At 39.0% G+C, this 22,102-nt stretch overlaps 1 protein-coding gene across 2 annotated transcripts in view; it reads right to left on the bottom strand.

Annotated features, from left to right (window-relative positions):
- NRG3 (neuregulin 3) overlaps positions 1 to 22,102 on the bottom strand; it is a 935,382-nt gene that overhangs the window by 512,344 nt on the left and 400,936 nt on the right. For both annotated transcript variants that reach the window (XM_045022796.1, XM_045022797.1), the window contains exon 2: positions 9,273 to 9,402. In XM_045022796.1, coding sequence (XP_044878731.1) covers positions 9,273 to 9,402 — 130 coding nt within the window. The remainder of the gene's footprint in view (positions 1 to 9,272; positions 9,403 to 22,102) is intronic.

Here is a 22,102-nt window from a genome sequence, read left to right as displayed (position 1 = left end):
CTAAAGGCTCACACTGACTTCATTGGGAATTGGATCAGGCCCCTTCAAAACGTCACATATGGTGTCCTTGCAGGTTTCTGTCAAACTATCCATGGACTCATTGGATTGGATTACAATTCTCCTGGACGCTGATAGTCCCCTGTGTTTGGGGAAAATACTCTGTTCAGGTATTAAGGATATAATGATTTCATTTGGCAACTATTATATATACATATGTTCTTATTGTGTGTTTTAATAAAATAGAGCCCTTTTAAAAAAATTAACTCATATCACTGTCTCTCTCCATTCATGTATACTATCTCAAATTTATAATCACTATATCTTGACTGGATCCCAACAATAACTTTGGATTATTATGTGTATACAGCATTTATTTCCTCATCTATATGTTCATCAGGGCTTTGGGGAATATTAATTTGAATATTTCAAACAATAATAATGGACTTTGACTTTTATTTCCCCTATCTGTGTGGCACACTGTTTAAATCAATTGAACTATCCAAATGAGGAATTAAAATATGTAGGCATCCATTTTATTTGTACAATGCTGTGTCTTTAATGCTTTGATTTCAAAATTGCACCTTCATTGGTGATTCATAAGATGAACCATGTGTGCAAGCTTCAGCGCTTACAAAAATAGGAAGGGATTCAGAAAATTAAACAGTTTAGTAAACAAAGTTGTCCAAAGGGAAATCATTAACAAAATCTGATCTGCTGAAGGTGCTCAGTGGAAAGTAAAATTACTCCATTACATAAAGTGCTAGACACTATGAATACTGAGCGTAATAACTAGGGGGAAGGAAATATTTTTTAGTAGAAGGCAGCAAGTTTGTTGCTCTTTCTAAATTGAAAAATTGTGGTTTTGCCCCCAAAATACTGACAGACTGATGTGAGTCAGGTTTTTCCTTTCAAACGATATTAATGTTGCACAAAATTCTGGCCCCACTGCAATCAACAGGCATTTTGCCATGGATTTCAGTGGAGCCAGCATCTCACCAAAGATGTAATAGAAGAGGGGTACGTGCATGTGTGAAACAAACACCAGAGTAAGAGGGTGTGGAGGAGGAAGTAGTGGACAGTTGGCAGGAAGTTTTAGCATCAGTATCAGTAATTATCACTTGCTCCTTGTTTATGGCCATCATTCAGGAAACTGCTTAAGCGTATGCTTAAGTCCCATTACCATCATTGTGTCTTAAGCATGTTCTTAAGAGTGAGATTATACACATATATCTAAATTCTCAGGTGTTTCTATATTAAGAACATGCTAAATTAAGATAGCTAATATAACAGCATAAATTGAGTGCACTTCATTCATGATGCTGCTTAAATATATGCAAAATGCATGTCTGTATTACTGTGTCAAAAAGGATAGTCAAGAGGTTTTTTATAATTTCAGTCATTTTTACTGTTTAATATATATATATATTTAAGCCTGAAATGAAATTTGTTACTGTTCTTTTTTTTTTTTCCTGCCACGTGTATTTGTTGATTTGGTAAGTTTACTTGCAAGAGTTCATCTGCTGGCTTTGTTTATTTTGTTTTAATATAATATTAAGAAAAAGATATTGAAAACATAAGGTGTGCAGGAGGCAGTGTTATTATCCAGGTCAAATTTAGGTATGGGTACAGAATTTGGTTCCAAAATCTAAACTAGGCCTAGGGTTCTGGTCAAATGATCTCCAAATCTCACATGCTGATCTTGTGAAATTTCTGCCCCAAATGGCACCAATCTTGTGAGATTTGATGAGAGCAGAAGTTATTTCCACCCTCTTGAGTAACAGAAAACTCACAAGGTTGAGAGTGTTGGGAGATTTCTACCCTCTTGAGTCCCATCATAACGGGGTCTAGAAATCAGGTTCCTCCCCATTTCATATCTACAATGGACCAAAATGTTTATGATAGATCTGTAGAGTTAAAGCTTTCTAACTCCAAATCAAAAATTCAAGGGCAAGAGGCTGGAGAAGAGAGCTGAAGTGAGGATTCTGGATTTGAGATTCTGGTTCAAGCCCAACTCTAAATAAAATATCTGTCAACAAACAAACTCACAGAATTGCATGAACTTCGAAAACCAAAAGAGTAGGCCAAATTGTGGGGTTATGAACATCATCTGTTTACATGCCTTTTATCATGTTTTGTTTGTTTTGTTTTACTAACACTCTTGGTGATACCATTTCAGAAACAATTCTGCCCTTGGATAGGCGCACAGAGCTCTCATGACTTCTGTTTCAGTTGTATACACATATGAAGTTCTGGACAGAATCTGGTTCTTAGACCCCAGTTCTGCAAAGCATTTAAGGGCATGATTATCTTTAAGCACATAAGTCCACTGAAGTCAATTTTAATTTTAATTTTGAAAGTTAAACACATGTTTAAGAGCTTTGCAGAATGGGGGCCACAGTGATGTGATATAATATCCGTATTACAAGTGTCATAACAATAGTCTGGAGAAACTTAATATGATTTTTCAAGTCCATGTGAGTTTTTCTAACATAAACACTGAAACATTCAAGCTGATGATGTTTGCAACTACTTACATTTAAGCAATGTGCTACAGATATATTCACAAACCAATGGTTTTCATGGCATAGCTTGCTTTCTTTTCTAAATCCTTGTAGTTTTACTTAAGGTTGTCAACTTAATATAATGTATTTTGCTTGAATTAAACTAACCTTGCAATATTGTGACATCAATAAAATATTTGTTTACTCAATGCTATTCAATAATATATTTCAGATTTCACTTATATGTTGGAAAAATCTAGTATCATTTTATGGTGTGTAATATACAAGAGAGTCATACAGAAGAGGGTAGCAGATATTGTAAAAGACCATTAAGACCATTACGTCTGACACTAAAATCCTCGATCAGATGACAAGTTGTTTAACAGAAACTGAGAAACAATTTTTTCACACAAACTTCTCTTTATCCTTCTAGTTTTTCAGTTCATACTGAAGTACACTTGCCACATAACATGCTCAGTACTTGTTTAAACCATTGTCCTTTGGATTTTTTTCTGCTAACTCATCAATAGCAGAGAATACAGCTGGATCACAATTGTAGCAGCGCAAAAAAAATCACAATGAAACAACACTCACCTAGTTCTGAGTTGTGTTTCAAGCTGGAATTTAAGACGATCACCTGCAGGTTTCAAACCTTTCCGGTGAACCGTTGGGCAACCCTGGGTTCACTTGTGAGTTAACACATGCTAATTATTGTTTTACATCAAAACAGGTGCGATTTCCAGTTTAGATGGAAGTTCCTGGAGATTTGCGATGAGATGGAACCTGAAACTCACAATCTAAATTGAATTGGGGGGGGGGGGGGTGAGTCCATCTTGTTCAAAACCAAATAATTCTCATAGTCAGTGTAAAGAGAAAAATGACCATGCTGCTACCTATGCCACACAATTTCTACATCGGATACAATGCAATAGGACTTGATCGCTCATATTAATTTGCTTTGAAAATCCTCATACAATCAAAGTTAGTAGTGGCTAGAAAAGACTACCTGGGTAATCCAAACTGACCCCCTTGTATTTTGCAGTACTTTTCTGTCTGTACATTCACATATACAACTCACCAATTGTTTGCGTATGGATTTTACATAGTCTATCCCACTTTTTTAAAAGTCTCTCTAAGCTTTACTTTTACAATAGCCTAGGTCCTAGTTTATTTCCAAAATAATCAGAGTTTGTCCAATATAACACATCTGCACATTATAAGGCTTAAAAAAAACACTATTCTAGGGGCTTTTAAATCCTCTCCTGGGATTTCACAGTGATCAAGACAGACTTTTTAAAAATTAAATTTAGTTGTACAGTATTATTTTGCTTCAATTTAGCTCCATATGGCTATTACAGCCACATTCCATTATTGTGCATTGGTGAATGCTGTTCTTTCATGGGCTCCCAGATGTTATAAAATGTACAACAATTATGAAGCACCAGTTCTAGCTTTATACTATATTTAGAATATTTGAATTTAAGCTAGTTGTCATATCAACTGTCTTTGTCAATTCTGCTGCTTCCCCCCATGCACATAATCTTCAAAATACAGAGAATCAATATGAAAATAATGTTAAAACATACAATTGAAATATTAATGAACACACTAGAAATTAACATTCAATACAATGCAGTCACCTAAGCTAGGCAGCCTCTTTATTCTCCACAGAAAAACATTATCCAAATGTTGGTGCTTGGTAATGACTATGTATAATCAAGATGAGCAGCAGTCACTAGGTGGCACACATGTGTGAGGACCAGGCAGATTTTGGAGACTGCCTATGTTTATATTTTTACACACTCACCCACCCACGCACTCCACCATGATACCTGTGTACTGGAGATAATACTGCAGCTTCTTCTGTATTTAAAAAGGGGCAGTGTGCAAATCTGGAGAGTGAGCTAAAATAGAGGTTGGGAAGGAGACAGTGCACAAGGACTGCATCTCTTTGAAAATGCTTTGAGATCTACAGAGATGGCACTAGAATTCTCTCCCCCTGGATCCTTAGTTTCTGCAAGTGTTCTAGCCAACAACCTCGGCCCATTCTATAAACCTTTTTCTTTGTTGTGTTTTGGGGGTTCCTCTCCTCCTTGAGTTTATTTCTATGGAAAGGAACCATCGGGACCTTTCCTTTTTCCAGTCCTTACTGAGAGTTGGGCAAAAGAAAAGGCAGAAAAAAACAACAACACAGAAGATAGGGGCTTGAGAGCTACAAATATTCTCTAAAATAAAACCTTATTTAAAAGGAAGACACAGAAAACGTTATTTCAGACACCAGATTTTCCATTTAACTTGGTTTGTATACAGTCAGATACTGGCATGTTCATTGCTCAACAATTGACCCATTATTGTATTAGCGGATACACAGATAACCTTATCACAGATTCAGCAAATGAAGCCGTTTGAAAAAATTAGTTATTAAAAAATCAGACTACATTATATGTTTGTGCAACCTCTAAATTTACAACTTAAGACTTCAGTTTTAAGAAAAAGCATCTGTATTCAGTAAGCACACTTCAGCCCAGGGAATAGCTGTGTCTGAGAAGTTCTTTCTAGTGCCAATCTACACTATTCATGGGCAGGTTAATGCTATCATACCTTAATATTTCTGAACACTAAACACACATATTTGAAAATAGAATGCAAAACAAGCACAAAATGCATCCTTGTTTATGAATGGCTGTGAGAATCCAAGAGAAACTTGGTGGTTTTCTTCCTTATACAAAATTCTATATAAGTATTGGCACAAGTTAGAATTTCAAGCAAACATAGCTTTTGAAACCACTCAGTTTTCTACCATTCTCTATTTTAGTTGAAGAGTGACCTAATACATCATAGTATTATATAACTAGAATGAGCCCAAATACTTTCATACCTTGCGGTGCCAAAGAGGGTCAGGGTTTTTTTGAGACCATTCTGTAAGTATAAGATACATAGATGGAGTTCTGTGTACAGTTCCTCTGGTGTATCACAGCAACAGTGGCTTTCAGCCACCTTCCTACCCCATTTCTGGGAATTCAGATCAGCCCCTGACAATCAGAGCAGCCCAAATGCTGCTTTAAATTTGCCAGTTTGCAGCAGACCCCAAAGGAAAAGTTATGTCAGCAGGGACTGGCAGTGTGTAGCATTCTCTAGCCAGGCATTCTTTTGCTCCCTAATTCAGTGGGGATTTGGAGGGATGTAATAGAGGCAGCTATGATGGCTTTTCTCAGCTCATGGATTCCCCCATGCTGATGGAATTCCCAGCTGCCCATGTAAGAAAGCTTTAAAACTCCTTTTGTGCTGCCAGTGGCATAATGGCAGAGCTTGGAGGGTCAAGCATCTTGCTCAAAATATTTAATAATTGCTGGAAGAACTATTAAAGTTTGTTTCTACAGAAACAGCATTCCTCTACTGATATACACTCTCACAAAAAGTTATCATCAGATGAAATATTTAATTAATTAACATTGTTCTGACCTGAGCAATGCGAGCCCAATGATTGTGTCAACATCAAGGTCTGCAAACTTCAGATGTTCTGCTTGCCAAACCCCCATTGAAATAAATAGTTCTACTCATGGATCAGATGCAGAATCAAACCCTAATGAGAATGTATTATATAACTTGGTGTATGGTGATATAACACAATAACTAACATCAATGGGAGTCACATAATACTCATATAAACCAAAAAAAATTGCTAACTATTTTTCCGCACCCGTCAGATGTACTAATGTTACCAACGGCATAAGTGCTAATGAAGTTATGTGTTTACTACTGTCTCAGAGCAGACTAATGTGACACAGTAGGGAAAAATCCCTATACCCCAACCACACTAGTGCTAATACCATTGATGGCACTGGTGCTGGGGAAAAAAGGTACAAATTTTCCCAGTGTAGTCGTGTCAGGAAACCTGAATCCTAGCTTCAAAATTTAGAGGACGAAGTAATTATTGCTTCATCCAAATAGGGAGTGAATATCTGATGCTACGTTATTCACAGTTTATTCAGGGCAAAGTCATTGTCAAAGTTGTTGGTATTTTAACAGAGATTCAGTGAGAGATGCGCCTCCTTATATACTTTGCGTACCTGGTAACCTTATGGAAAACTATAGAATTTAAAGAAACATGCTAACCTTTCTACAGGTTTTTTTGAACCACCTTTTATAGATTACTATGAAGAATTCTATAATGCTATAGAATTTTTTAGAAGATCCAAGCATGTATAAAAGACCTTGTTCTTTATTACACTTTGTATGTTTTAGAGCAGTGGTCCCCAACCTTTTTGTGGCCAGTAGCACATTCATGTTTTCAGAAGAGTGTGGTGGGCACCAACAATTTTTCAAGACTTATTTTGTATTTGTACATTAAATAATACCAAAAAAATCATATTTAATATTACATAATATATGAATCAAGAGAGAAGCCGGAGAAAAGCCACGAGGAAAGAGAACATTGGCGCCTGCAGCCCTGGAGTTCTCTGTCCCTGGCAGGCCTGGGACCACAGCTTCTCTCCCCTGCTGGGCACTAGGCAGGCCCCGCACTTGCCAGGAACAGAGAACACTGCGCCTGCAGCCTGAGTTCTCTGTCCCCAGCAGGCGCAGGGCCGTGGCTTCTCTCCCCTGCTAGGCACTAGGTGGGCGCACATAAATGCCCCGGTGGGCACCATGGCGCCCACGGGCACCACATTGGGGACCACTGTTTTAGAGTAATTTCTGCAGAATCCCATTACAGCATTTCCCTTGAGTCTTACAAACTGTGTGACATGCACCATTTTTCCGTGGGAAAAGCAATGCAGGAGAGGAAGGAAGGTGAAGACATCCCACCCATTGAATGATGGATAACTCAATATTCTGTCTCTCATATGTCATGGCCAGAAGCCTGAATGGACAAGCCAGTGATTCTTATTCATGTGAGGAACAACAACATGAAATAATGGTTTTCTGTAAAGGTGTATCAGTATCAGGAAAGCTGCAGTACCCATGCCATATCATTATTCTGAGAGAACCACCATTTAAGTGACATTATGGCCACAGTGAATAAACAGGAACTTGGGGAGGACAAGCAAAGTGAAAGACCTTGAAAGTGGAACAAAGAAAATAGCAGCTCATTGTCAATATTTATTCCTGATGGTATTTAATCAATATAACCAATATATAATTACAAAAATAGACTGAGCCAAATATCTGCTGACAGAAATGAATCTTATGAACTGGCTAACAAGGACTATATTAATTTCCTTATGTCCTGTTGGTTTTGTTTAATCTGCCTCCACAGAAAATGAAAAGTACCCAAATATTTGACAGATTCCCTGCACTGTAGTTTTCTTAGTTTCCAAATGAAGGGTACAAATCACATACTTGGCTTAATAAAACAATTTTTTAAAATAGTTATAAAATTTTATGATGGTTTGGTGAGGAGATGTCATCATTTTCCATGCTTCATGATTCAGAATAATTAATTTAATAAGTGTGTCATATGAGAAGAGTAAATAATGGAGAGAGATGAATGATCACTGAAGCATATACAAATTGAAAGGAAAAACAAATTACCAGCGCAACACTAAACATAAAAAGCTTTGAGGGATATTTTTCTGATAATTTGATTGGTGCATTAACCTTTAACAGCCCAACTTTTAAACATGGGCACTCCAAGAAGAGGGGTGAAATTTTCAAAAGCACCTAGATGATTTAGGACCTTACAAACCTAAATCTCATTGAAAGTCAATGAGACTTCAGATCTTAAGTGCCCAAGTTATATTTAGGCTCCTAAATCAGTTAGGTGTTGCAATGCTAAGTGCAGGAATGCCTAAATACCTTTAAAAATCTGAGCCTTAGTCTCCAAGTTATGTAGGTGCTTTTGAAAATTTTACCACAGCTTTCTGTCATATATGGATGTCTCAGTTTGGCATTTATGCTTGTAAATATCCATTTTATATGCCTGTACTGTATTCCAATTAAAGTGTCCAAAAAGGAGGATTTGAATGTTCTATTTATCTGATCCTGTTTCAGACAGATACTATTTTTTAAATATTTGGATATTTAAAAACAAAAACAAAATCACAACAGTCTGCATTATTTTCTCATTTGTTTTCATTTTGAGGACAGAGTTAACAAAGGATTCCTGCTCTTTCCCCTGCCCCACTTATAGTGGCCAGAATCTCTGATAATATGGATCACTTTTTAAGCAATCTTTAAAATCGCTTCCTACTTCAAAAATTACATAATTTCTATATAGCACCTGAAAGGTAACAGACAAGTAAGAGTAAAGGAGTCAAAATGCACATAAGCTTCATGACAGCTCCACAACCCTTTTCTGTTGTGCACAGTTAGATATAACAACTGTTAATCCTTTAGATCCATGAATAGAGCTTCTTTTTCCCTAGTTGAGCACTATCGTCAAAATGCTGATCTGACTATGCAAATACATGGAAACTGATAATTTAAAACATCAAGTTAAGGTAATTGCTTAAAATTGTATGAATAAAATTACATTTCTGTATCTGGACTGGACTGTCATTTTGGAAAACACTAGGATATTAAGCATCATTCTCATCAATGCAGCCAATCAAAGCATTGCTTCTTCTTTCCCTACTTTATTCCTACAAAAATAAAACTACATATTAGAAAAAAATCAAGCAAGACAGACCCAATCATCTGTACTTTCCACTAATTTGTATATGTACATGTGATTTCTAGGTCAATATATTTATTTTGTGAATGTTGTATCCTTAGATATTGCCAAATATTTTTGCAAGTTTTTTTGCCAAAACATTTGGTGCAGTGACTTACCGGCAGTGTTTGTGTGATCCAGTTAAGGTTTCAATCACAAAGCATTCCCCATCATTGAGACAGTATGCAAGATCCTTGTCTTTGCATGGCTTAAAGTGCTCAGATCGCTCAGTGGAATACGTTGTGGTATCTGTGGAGAAAACATAGGGAGATAAATGCCATTAGACGACCATTAAAATGTAGGATGCCATCTAAAATTGCATTAAAGACCTTTGGAATCATTGGTTTCACTGACATTGGATTGACAAAGATAATCCTAATAATTAATTTCATTTCAAAGTAGGTTTAAACATGTTAGTTGCCTATATTTGCATGCTACTTTCAAAGAAATAGCCTATCCTTAAAAGGTCTTTTTTCTAGTCCAACAACCACGTTGTTACATACAGAATTGCCAATTTAAATCCATGTCACCATTTTCCTTTAAAAATACCTTTAGACAGACTTTAAAATTAAATGACAAAATGATGTTGCACTGTCCACTGCATAGATCAATTTCCATTAAAACCTTAGTAATTTTCCTTTTGTTGCTATACTTTCAGAAATCTGTCATGTTTGACCTGTGACTTCTGCAGCAAAATATCAGACATGGCAATCCATTTCACCCTTAGACCATCCACATTTATGGAGAAAGTAACAGGCACAGTTTATTTCCAGTTAGAGCTGGTTAAATTTTTGGAATTGAACTTATTTTCTTCTGAAAAATGGCCACCTTTTAAAATAACATTTTTTAACTTTTTCATATTTTCAAAAAAAATTCCAGCACAAGTCAAACAATCTTCAACCATTAAGAAGAAGAGGTAATGAAGAAAGGGAGAAAAGAGCCTACACAAGATTCTCATTCATAAAGGGCATAGATTTCAGACCCCTTTCACCTGAGCTGTGTCATTTTCAGGGATATAGTCTTTCAGCTGTAGGGTGACCAGATGTCCCGATTTTATAAGGACAGTCCCGATTTTGGGGTCTTTTTCTTATATAGGCTCCTATTACCCCCCCCCCACCCCATCCCGATTTGTCACACTTGCTGTCTGGTCATCCTACTCAGCTGTATGGGAAACATGTAATGACTAAGTTTTAGAGTAACACAAAACTTAGTTTAAGCTATAGAAGGAAAAACATGGAAGCAGACAATTGTGTATATTCTTAAACTTGGGCCTCCCTTTCCGCTGCCGGATACATTTAAGAAACCTCTTGATGGCAGTTTTGCCTAAGTGTAGGTAATTATTGAAAGAGTCTTTACTAGTATAATCACTTGAAGAAACATGAACGTATTTATGAGCAATCACAGTTGTCAACTTTCACTCGGTAAATAAGCACCCTGACTTTCACAATGAGCCAAAAATCAAGCTGATCCCATTTCAAAACAAGGCCAAAACAAGGCAATCCTTAAGACCCCCAACACTCTATGTGACTAAATCCCCCCCGGGACTGTGGTGGGCCTGCTGTGCACCCCTGACTCTCTGCCTCCTTTACCCCTGCTTGCCGGGAGCCGATCAAAAACAAGAAGCAACAAGCTACAAGCCAAAAACTAGCCAACAAGCAACTCAGAAGCCAATTACGCCAAAAACAAGCCCAATTTCTGTGGTTTGTTCGCGGGTTTGGCATGTTTGATTACAATACGCTGCTGCAAAAGGCTAAAACAAAAACAAAAGAAGTCCCTTATAATTTAAACACATTTCTCATCCCTCCATCTAACCGCCCCCCTCCACTACCACCCTCCAGATTGGCCATGCTCAAAAAAACTTTTTCATTAAATAACATTCTACAGCTGGCAGCAAACTGCTTCATTAGCTTCCTTTGTTTTCCCCTTTTGTGTGAGAAAACAGACAGTTTGGAGCATTTATTCACTTAGATTCAACTGCTCAGAAGTACAGGAAGGACAAGAAAGAAAGAAAAGAGAGATTTGACTTTACTAGAGTCTTGACTACTTTCTAGGAAAGTACTGAGAAATATCACTATGACTGTCATTCTGGAGAAGTACTGCCTAAGTCTAAATGCACTATGCAGTTAATTTGTATTTTAAAGCTGTTTACTGTACACAGAAGTCATCTTTAGCCATTTGGCCCTGTCTGCATTAGAAATACTTATACTAGTGTAGTTACACTTATGCAAACCCCAGATACAGTGCTCAAAGGAAATATGGGGAAGCTGCACCAACATAAACCCCATGTAAAAGCCGGATATGCACTTTTTCAAAAAAGATATACAAAGTAGTACATCCCGCTCTAATCCTGCACCCTCTCAGTTTGCCAAACTCACGTGAGACCAGTGTTCATTTTCATTGCAAAGCAAAATCTTCCTGCTCAGAAACTCATTCCTTGTTCAGGTATGAACATTTTATATTCAGATCTTTGCCCCAACTTCAATGGGATCTTCAAGATTGTGTGTGTGTGTGTGTGTGTGTGTGTGTGTGTGTGTGTGTACGCTAAAGGTTCTACCAGAATTCATATAATGAGCAACAATAAGTTGAGTATCAGAGAGGTAGCCGTGTTAGTCTGGTTCTGTAAAAGCAGCAAAGAATCCTGTGGCACCTTATAGACTAACAGACGTTTTGCAGCATGAGCTTTCGTGGGTGAATGCCCACTTCGTCGGATGCAAGACTGGAAATTTCCAGGGGCAGGTAAATATAAGCAAGCAAGAACCAGTTTCTCCTCCCTTGGTTTTCACACCTCAACTGCTAGAACAGGGCCTCATCCTCCCTGATTGATCTAACCTCGTTACCTCTAACTTGCTTCTTGCTTGCTTATATTTACCTGCCCCTGGAAATTTCCACTCTTGCATCCGACGAAGTGGGCATTCACCCACGAAAGCTCATGCTGCAAAACGTCTGTTAGTCTATAAGGTGCCACAGGATTCTTTGCTGCTTTAACAATAAGTTGGTGGTCAGAGTAGTTTATTTTTAAATTTACATATAAGGCTACACAATAATTATGATTAACATGCTAAATAAATTGATAGAGAGGAAGAGGCAAGACTCATGGAACAACAATGACCTTCAGTTCCAGCTGCTCTGCAACATGGCCCAAACTCGGATATATTCAGGAGATATTGATGAGGAGAACCAGAGAAAGCTGACAATATGGTTGGCATATTCAACATTAATTGGGACAAATTGTGTGTCAGAGGAACAGGATTGCATTGAAGGCCATGGAAGTATACACAATATACTGCTTTCGTGAAGATGGTCTCACCTCTTCTTCCCTATATTGGGTTTGCTCATGCTCTATGAGGTGCCACCTAGGAGCAGTCCCTGCAACTGTGCAAATTCCTTGCATGGGGGAGGTTAACATAAAGAAGGGTGCTCTTTGTATCTTCCACACCCCCATGCACAAGGGGCAGAAACAGTCTGTCTCCTTAATGTGTAAAGAATTTTGTATCTGTTTTGGAAATTGGAAATCATGTCCCTGGAGTTCTCCATTCAATGTTTTCAGCTGTAGATATGAAGGATGACTGGGTTATCTAAGAGAGAGGTTAGAATTTTAGTTATTGTTGTTATCTTATCTCCCCACGATGATACATGCTTTTGTTGCAGCTTCATTATATATTTAAAATAACTGTTTAGAACATGTTGTTCTAAATAGAACCACAGCCAGGAATTTAGGGGAAAACATGGGAAAGTACTATAAGGGCTAAAAATATATGTTTGAACACTTCCTAAAGCTGATTACTTCGAAGGATCCCTCTTTTGTAACTGATCTCTACCACTCTCCAGCCTACTGTCAATACTAAAGTTCCCTTCCCCTGCATGAATTGTCTCTGAAGTTCCCTACTTTTGATTTAGCTCAAGTTCTTGTGGGCAGCTGACAGGACAGAACCATGACACCATCAAATTAGGCCTGAATAAAGACTGGGAGTGGCTGAATCACTACAAAAAGTAATTTCCCCTCTGTTCATACCCCTTCTTCTCAACTGTTGGAAATGGGTCACATCCATCCTAATTGAATTGGCCTTGTTAGCACTGACCCCCAGCTTAGTAAGGCAACTCCTATCTTTTCATTCGCAGTTTATTTATACCTACCTACTGTATTTTCCATGCATCTGATGAAGTGGGTTTTAGCCCACAAAAGCTTATGCCCAAATAAATGCATTAGTCTCTAAGGTGCCACAAGGACTCCTCATTGTTTTTATTCAAGAATATTTAACTGTTGGGGTTGGAAGGCACTCATGCAGGCCAAGATGTTCTCAAATAGAGGATATATAAACGCCAATAACCCATGGCTTGGTTCCTCTCTTTTGCTGAGCTGCCACACCCCTTAGTCGCTGATAAGATTAGTAAATGTAGGTGTTCTTCCCTATAGCTCCATCCTTCTATTCCCCTTTGGATTTAATTCAAGTCTACTTCATATTGAGTATAAAATAAAGTAATCTATTGGTGGGTAAACTGAGCTCCTAGTGCTAAGGCCAGTCTGTGGCTTCTTGAACAAACTCTTTGGAAGTAGAGCCAATCTCCAACAGAACTATTTTCTTCAGAGAATGGCAAATGCCAGGGATCATGGATTTCTGCTGGAACTCTTCCTGCTAAGTTAGGGTTCCTTTTTTGTAACCCTTCCTTTTTTGTCTCATGTTCTCTGCAAAGCAAGTAAAGGAGCAGCATGAATGATTCTAGTGGTCCCACCTTGGACAACCTGTTACCTGTTTTCAGAGCTCATTGATCAGAATTGGGTTTAAGTTTCATGGGCAGAGTTTCAGATGCTGTTTGGATTTTAGGATCTTAGTTCAAAACTTAAGTTTTTTGGAATATAAAAATGAGAGAAACATTTAGTAGTTTTTTTTTAAAATTGAAGTATTTTTGTACAGTGTTTGGGTCTAAAAGTATTCATTATAGTCCTCTTATTCTATCTTTTCTCTCCTAAACCCTGAATTATTCAATCATCTCCTCTGTCACCTGCCAACACACCTTATTTCTTGAATGTTCCTCAGATCTATCAGCTGCTTTTGCTATGGTCAAAATGTGGGTACACTAAATATTCTCCAAATTCTGTGCTTAGCATTTCCAATTTGCTCTTCATTTGTGTGCTGGTAGTAACGTACTTTTGATTGTGGAGGTGGACTGATGTATAATAGATGTTGAGATTTACAGTATCAGTGGAGAAGCGGAGTATTGATAGACAGCTAGTGTTCTAAATGCACACGCTGCAGTGGAAGGCAGCATTACATATCTACATATCTGTTCTGGAAGGCAGATCAGTTGCTTTGTTTTCTTGGAAAAGGAAAATATCTATTGGGTCCATATCCAACAGTAGAGGCTTGGTATTTAAGCTAGTTTTAAAATGAATGAAACACAAGGTCTTCCATCATTTGCTGTGGGAAACTATTCTACAGTACATAGAACTCACCATTAGGAATGTTTTCCAGACATACAGCTTTAGTTATAGGTGAATTTAAGAAAAAAAAAGTATTCTAGGAATTCCCCTTGTATCCCATGCATACACTGTACCAGTTTTGGAAGTTACTCCCCCTCCCTTGGTCTGCCACAGCCCAGATTTGTTAACCTTCCAGACACACGGCAAAGCCTATGTTTTTCCTCCCTTCTCTAAGGATGTGGAGAAGGGTATGGGCTGGAGTGACTGAATTTATGTGTGGTTCTTTGTTTATATTTTTTATTGTAATTTCTGAGATAGACATCTGGAGTACTGGTTGTCTGACTATATTTTAAAATTCAAATAAATCCAGATTACTCCCAAGGTGCTGAATTAAAAAATAATACATACTGTAGTGAAAGACTGAGCTAATACACCTATTCCCCTCTTCCGCCAACATACAGGCACACACAAGTGCTTGTTAACACTTCTGTTTGTAAGTTTGCAAAGAGACTGGCAGAAAGCTACGATACTTGTTTAATTAACGCTGTTGTAAACAACTTACCCCTTTCATAGTTACCTATCAAGTGATAAAAATACCATGTGTCAAATCTCCACTCATTCATATGTGGAACTGAAATCTTTAGATTAGCCAGTGAAAGTAGTAAGCAAAAAACAACAGATTACATTGCTTCACATTTTTTAAAATTGTAATATTTGGAGTACCTGAAAGAATGAGGCAAGTCCACATGGTCAAAAAAATCAGCCAACTTTTTAATGCAGCCTCAGCCCTAACACAGCAGCACCTACCTCTAGAACCAATGAAGGACAGCAAACCTCAATGAAAAAAAAAAACACTTTCAAATCTAGACCCCCAGCCTCTATCTTAAAACACACCCACCTGCACCCCAGCATTAGAACGTGTTCAGCAATGTGTGTTGCAGTGTCTGTTCAGCTGCTACAGTATGTTTGCTGCACTAAGCACATTGGGAACTTTGTAAAATACTGTAATGAAGACAGTAGAAACGTAAAAAACAAACAGAGCAAAAATAATATTGACAATCCTAAAATCAACATATTTCCCCTAAAAGAACCCCCAATAGGAAGCTTGGAAGTTTCTCAACCATAACAATTTTTAAAACAAGAAAATTAGTAGTGAAACATGAAGACTGCCAAACAAACATACTGTAACTAATTTGAAACCACTAGAAAACACAAATATACAAACTGGGTTAAATCCTGGGCCCACTGAAGCCAATGTTAAATCGCCCATTGACATAAGGGGAACAGGATTTCACCAAAAACTTTTATGATCATGTACTCTGGGGGCACATATAAGAGAAATACAACAGTATACATATTATTCTGTTTCTTCACATGCTCCATATGTCAGAGAAAAATATATGAATACTCTATACTAGTGAGATTAGAGTTCTGGGGGGGGATAACAAGCACCTGGAATCAATTTTTTTTTTCTTTTAAGAAAATGCAACAAGTTTAAATGACTTTTAAGGACCTATGTTTGTTAAGATTTAGCCTCATTCTACCTAACGAAGAGAAGGAAGAGCATCTTCACAAGCAGGCTGGCTAACCTAGTGAGCAGGGCTTTAAACTAGGGTCACTGGTGGAAGGAGAAAATGGGGAACTGGGATACCAGGAGGAAGCACAAGCGGGGAGACTCCTACCTCATACCGAGAAAACAGGATAATCAGCGACTTATCTTAAGAGCCTATACACAAATGCAAGAAGCCTGGGAAACAAGCAGGAAGAACTGGAAGTCCTGGCACAGTCAAGGAATTATGATGTGATTGGAATAGCAGAAACTTGGTGGGATAACGCTCATGACTGGAGTACTGTCATGGATGGATATAAACTGTTCAGGAAGGGCAGGCAGGGCAGAAAAGGTGGGGGAGTTGCATTGTATGTAAGAGAGCAGTATGACTGCTCAGAGCTCCAGTATGAAACTGTAGAAAAACCTGAGATTCTCTGGATTATGTTTAGAAATGTGAGCAACAAGGGTGATGTTGTGGTGGGAGTCTGCTATAGACCACCAGACCAGGGGATGAGGTGGATGAGGCTTTCTTCAGGCAACTAACAGAAGTTACTGGATCACAGGCCCTGGTTCTCACAGGGGACTTCAATCACCCTGATATCTGCTGGGAGAGCAATACAGCAGTGCACAGATAATCCCGGACGTTTTTGGAAAATGTAGGCGACAATTTCCCGGTGCAGGTGCTGGAGGAACCAACTAGGGGCAGAGCTCTTCTTGACCTGCTGCTCACAAACAGAGAAGAATTAGTAGGGGAAGCAAAAGTGGATGGGAACCTGGGAGGCAGTGACCATGAGATGGTCAAGTTCAAGATCCTGACACAAGGAAGAAAGGAGAGCAGCAGAATATGAACCCTGGACTTCAGAAAAGCAGACTTTTACTCCCTCGGGGAACTGATTGGCTGGATCCCCTGGGAGAATAACATGAAGGGGAAAGGAGTCCAGGAGAGCTGGCTGTATTTTAAAGAATCCTTATTGAGGTTGCCGGAACAAATCATCCCGGTGTGTAGAAAGAATAGTAAATATGGCAGGCGACCAGCTTGGCTTAACAGTGAAATCCTTGCAGATCTTAAACACAAAAAAAGAAGCTTACAAGAAGTGGAAGATTGGACAAATGACCAGGGAGGAGTATAAAAATATTGCTCAGGCATGCAGGAGTAAAATCAGGAAGGCCAAATCACACTTGGAGTTGCAGCTAGCAAGAGATGTTAAGAGTAACAAGAAGGGTTTCTACAGGTATGTTAGCAACAAGAAGGTGGTCAGGGAAAGTGTGGGCCCCTTACTGAATGGGGGAGGCAAACTAGTGACAGAGGATGTGGAAAAAGCTAATGTACTCAATGCTTTTTTTGTCTCTGTCTTCACGAACAAGGTTAGCTCTCAGACTACTCCACTGGGCAGCATATCATGGGGAGGAGGTGACCAGCCCTGTGTGGAGAAAATAGCGGTTCAGGACTATTTAGAAAAGCTGGACGAGCACAAGTCCATGGGGCTGGATGCACTGTATCCAAGCGTGCTAAAGGAGTTGATGGATGTGATTGCAGAGCCATTGACCATTATCTTTGAAAACTCATGGTGATCGGGGGAGGTCTCAGATGACTGGAAAAAGGCTAATGTAGTGCCCACCTTTAAAGAAGAGAAGAAGGAAGATCAGGGAAACTATAGGCCAGTCAGCCTCACCTCGGTCCCTGGAAAAATCATGAAGTGGGTCCTCAAGGAATCAGTTTTGAAGCACTTACAGGAGAGGAAAGTGATCAGGAACAGTCAGTATGAATTCACCAAGGGCAAGGCATGCCTGACTAACCTAATTGCCTTATAAGATGAGATAACTGGCTCTGTGGATGAGGGGAAAGCAGTGGACATGTTATTCCTTGACTTTAGCAAAGCTTCTGATACGGTCTCCCACAGTATTCTTGCCAGCAAGTTAAAAGGAGTATAGGCTGGATGAATGGACTATAAGGTGGACAGAAAGCTGGCTAGATCATTGGGCTCAACAGGTAGTGATCAATGGCTCCATGTCTAGTTGGCAGCCGGTATCAAGCGGAGTGCCCCAAGGGTTGGTCCTGAGGTCGGTTTTGTCCAATATCTTCATTAATGATCTGGAGGATGGCGTGGATTGCACCCTCAGCAAGTTTGCAGATGTCACTAAACTTGGAGGAGTGGTAGATATGCTGGAGGGTAGGGATAGGATACAGAGGGACCTAGACAAATTAGAGGATTGAGCCAAAAGAAATCTGATGAGGTTCAACAAGGACAAGTGCAGAGTACTTAGGATGGAAGAATCCCATGCACAGCTACAGACTGGGAACAAGTGGCTAGGCAGCAGTTCTGCAGAAAAGGACCTAGGGGTTACAGTGGATGAGATGCTGGATATGAGTCAACAGTGTGCCCTTGTTGCCAAGAAGGCTAACAGCATTTTGGGCTGTATAAGTAGGAGCAATGCCAGCAGATCGAGGGACGTGATTATTCCCCTCTATTCGGCATTGGTGAGGCCTCATCTGGAGTACTGTGTCCAGTTTTGGGCCCCACACTACAAGAAGGATGTGGAAAAACTGGAAATATTCCAGCGAAGGGCAACAAAAATGATTAGGGGGCTGGAGCACATGACTTATGAAGAGGGCTGAGGGAACTGGGAGTATTTAGTCAGCAGAAGAGAAGAATGAGGGGGGGATTTGATAGCTGCTTTCAACTACCTGAAAGGGGGTTCCAAAGAGGATGGATCTAGACAGTTCTCAGTGATAGCAGATGACAGAACAAGGAGTAATGATCTCAAGTTGCAGTGGGGGAGCTTTAGGTTGGATATTAGGAAAAAAACTTTTTCACTAGGAGAGTGGTGAAGCACTGGAATAGGTTTCCTAGGGAGGTGGTAGAATCTCCTTCCTTAGAAGTTTTTAAGGTCAGGCTTGACAAAGCCCTGGCTGGGATGATTTAGTTGGGGACTGGTCCTTCTTTGAGCAGGGGGTTGGACTAGATGACCTCCTGAGGCCCCTTCCAACCCAGATATTCTATGATTCTATGAATGAGGGTGAGTCCATGTTTAATAAATCAGTTATTATGATGAAAAATATTCAAAACAAAGTGATTTTGATGCAATTATCATAGGCCAGAAAAAATGTCATGAAATGGAGAAATTGTCTCTTTGGCAACACATTCTGTTGGTGGCATTAGCAGCAAAAATCAGCTCTGTTAATTAAAAAAATCCCCCAAAGCTGCAGTGATAAATTACAGATAAAAGCTAAACACAGCATTCTACAAATTAAGCTTCTGCTGGGAAAAAAGTCAAGAGTTTTATTTGGTTTAATTAGTTTCTTTGAGCTAAATTTCCTAATATCTGTCTCAAAAATGCAAAAACACTCCTACTGTAATAACAATATTTTAAAAAGTCTCTCTCTAGAAAGGCAGCAGTGTATTAGCTAGCAATCAAACCATGAAAGTTGGAGATTTCAACACAGATCACCTAGACATGAGGTCTCAGACAAACGATCACATTTTAATTTAATAGTATTAAACTCTGTTAAATTCAGATATGCCATGAAACTTTATTGGAAATTATTAAAAAGCCTGGTTTGTATGGTTGATAAAGTTATTGTAACATATGATACTTCTGGAAGACTATCATGCTGATATGAGATAGCTTCTATATTCCATGTGTGTCCTGAATCTGGTATTGACTTTTTGTAATGGTCATTAAACAGATATGCCTTCATTTGAAAAAGTGAAGATTGAGCATCAAATATTGTGTCAGTGGGAGACCAGTAATCTTTGTGATCACACAGATCCATATATCTTGACCTATACAGAACATCATAGCAAAGTACATGCATCTTTCATTAGAAATACAACAGCTAAAAATCAGTGTATATATTAAACATTATGTTTACATCTACATCATTCTAGAATTTGACTGACTGATGCCAGTTGTACAAAGGTGTTCTTTGAAAAACTCCGTTCCTTCACTGAAATCCCATCCATCAAAGATATCTCTCTTCAAGTTGTTAAATTAGTCTGTAGTCTTGGGGGTTCTCTTGGGCTCTGCATTGCATTTGGATGCTGAAATAACAGTGGTGGCAAAAATAATTCATTGTCATCTGTGATTGCCCAGAAGATTTCATTGGACCCTGACTCTATGGGACTCACATCTGGCCACAGTGATTCACATTTTTGTAACACGCAGGCTCTACTACTGCAATTATCTGTATTGTTATGAATTCCAAATGCTCTGAAAAAGCTCCACCTGAAACAAAGCAGCTTTTCTGCTCAGAAACACAGGTCACCAGGAACACATCACCCCAATGCTCTGCTCTCTACATTGCCTCCCTTTTGAACAAGGAATTCAGTTCAAGGTCTCTGCTGATTTTCAATGTTCTAAATGGATCTGGTCACAGCTATCTGAAAGTCCATCAGGCCTACAATGAAAGCTATGATACATAGAGCCATTGACATAATACCCCATGTCTACACCCTACTGTAATTATCTTTTGTACAAAATATGCCTTGTGAGGATTTCATCTGAAAACTCATAATTTTCTGGTCATTATTGTTCTGGTAAAATATGTGTGGCAATGTTGTGATTCCATGGTATGGTGTTATTAACACGTTCCCAACTGAAGCTGGCAAACAGATTGGTCTTAAAGGCATGTGTGCTCTGCTCAACTTGCATTTAAGCAATGAACAGAGTCATCAAGAAGGAACGGAAATGTGAGGAAAAAAGGAACAAGGAACACCCTTTCTCCTATCCCAGCTGGAAATGTTTTTCAAGAGAGAGACAAACTATAAAAAGGAGCAGCAAAGAATCCTGTGGTACCTTATAGACTAACAGACGTTTTGCAGCATGAGCTTTCGTGGGTGAATACCCACTTCTTCGGATGCAAGCTCATGCTGCAAAACGTCTGTTAGTCTATAAGGTGCCACAGGATTCTTTGCTGCTTCTACAGAACCAGACTAACACGGCTACCCCTCTGATACTTGATATAAAAAGGAGGGACAAACACCCCAAGCCCTCCCCTCGCCCATTTCTCCCTGCACCTGAAGTGACAAAGAAACCATTAATTGGATTCTGGGAGAAGAGAACCTGACCTAAGAAGTTTGGTCAGTAAGACTGCTGAAAGCACATGGTGCCAAAACATTGTTTTGAATTTAACATAGTTTACATTAGGCACCAGTTATATTTTATTTTTTCTTGGAACCATTTCAGACTTTTATGCCTCATTACTTGTACACAATTAAAATCTCTTCATAGTTAATAAACTTGTTTTATTGTTTTATCTAATCCAGTATGTTTTAATTTAAGTGTTTAGGAAACTCCATTTGGGGTGGCAAGTTGTGTGCATATTATTCCTTTTTAAAAAATAACGGACTTTACATAAACTTGTATTGTCCAGGAGAGGGCTGGGCAGTACAAGACATACATTTCTGGAGGTAAATCTAAGAGTGGGTGATGGGGGGTGTTCAGGTGCCCCTGCAGTATAACCACAGCTGGTGAGAGCCAGAGTGTAACCCTGGTGTGGCTGGCTGGCGGCAGTTACATACAGACACGCAGGGTGTGGCTTGGATGCTGGAAGGCTGTTTGTGAGCAGCCCAGGTAGGAGCTGCTTCAACCAAAGCACTGTAAGGCACCCAGGTTTGCTAGGAAGGGGTGACAACTGCTCATTAGCCTGGATTGTACCCTGGTATGTCACTACTGTCAAACATTAGGGGAAGACTTCTGTTCAGAGGAACCTTGCCCAGAGTCAGGCCAAGACTAAGGAACTTACTGTTCTACCCAAATGAAGCAGATAGTTAGGGAGATGTACGAAGATGACCATCCCACCCCTCCTCATCTGAGCACATCTCAACTGCTGCAAAGATTCTTCCCCCATCAGTACTAACATATTAACATTTTCTTTAAAAAAATTGTGATATAAGGTAAAGCTACAGTAATATTGCAGCATAGACATAAAAGTGCTTGGAGCTCCAAAGCCACTGCTTTAATTTGGATCTGAACACAAT

The sequence above is a fragment of the Mauremys mutica genome, chromosome 7, assembly GCF_020497125.1.
Source record: "Mauremys mutica isolate MM-2020 ecotype Southern chromosome 7, ASM2049712v1, whole genome shotgun sequence".
In the NCBI taxonomy this organism is placed as follows: domain Eukaryota; kingdom Metazoa; phylum Chordata; order Testudines; family Geoemydidae; genus Mauremys; species Mauremys mutica.
The sequence above is the reverse complement of the archived record's forward strand: the minus strand, read 5'-3'. Positions and strand labels throughout refer to the sequence as shown.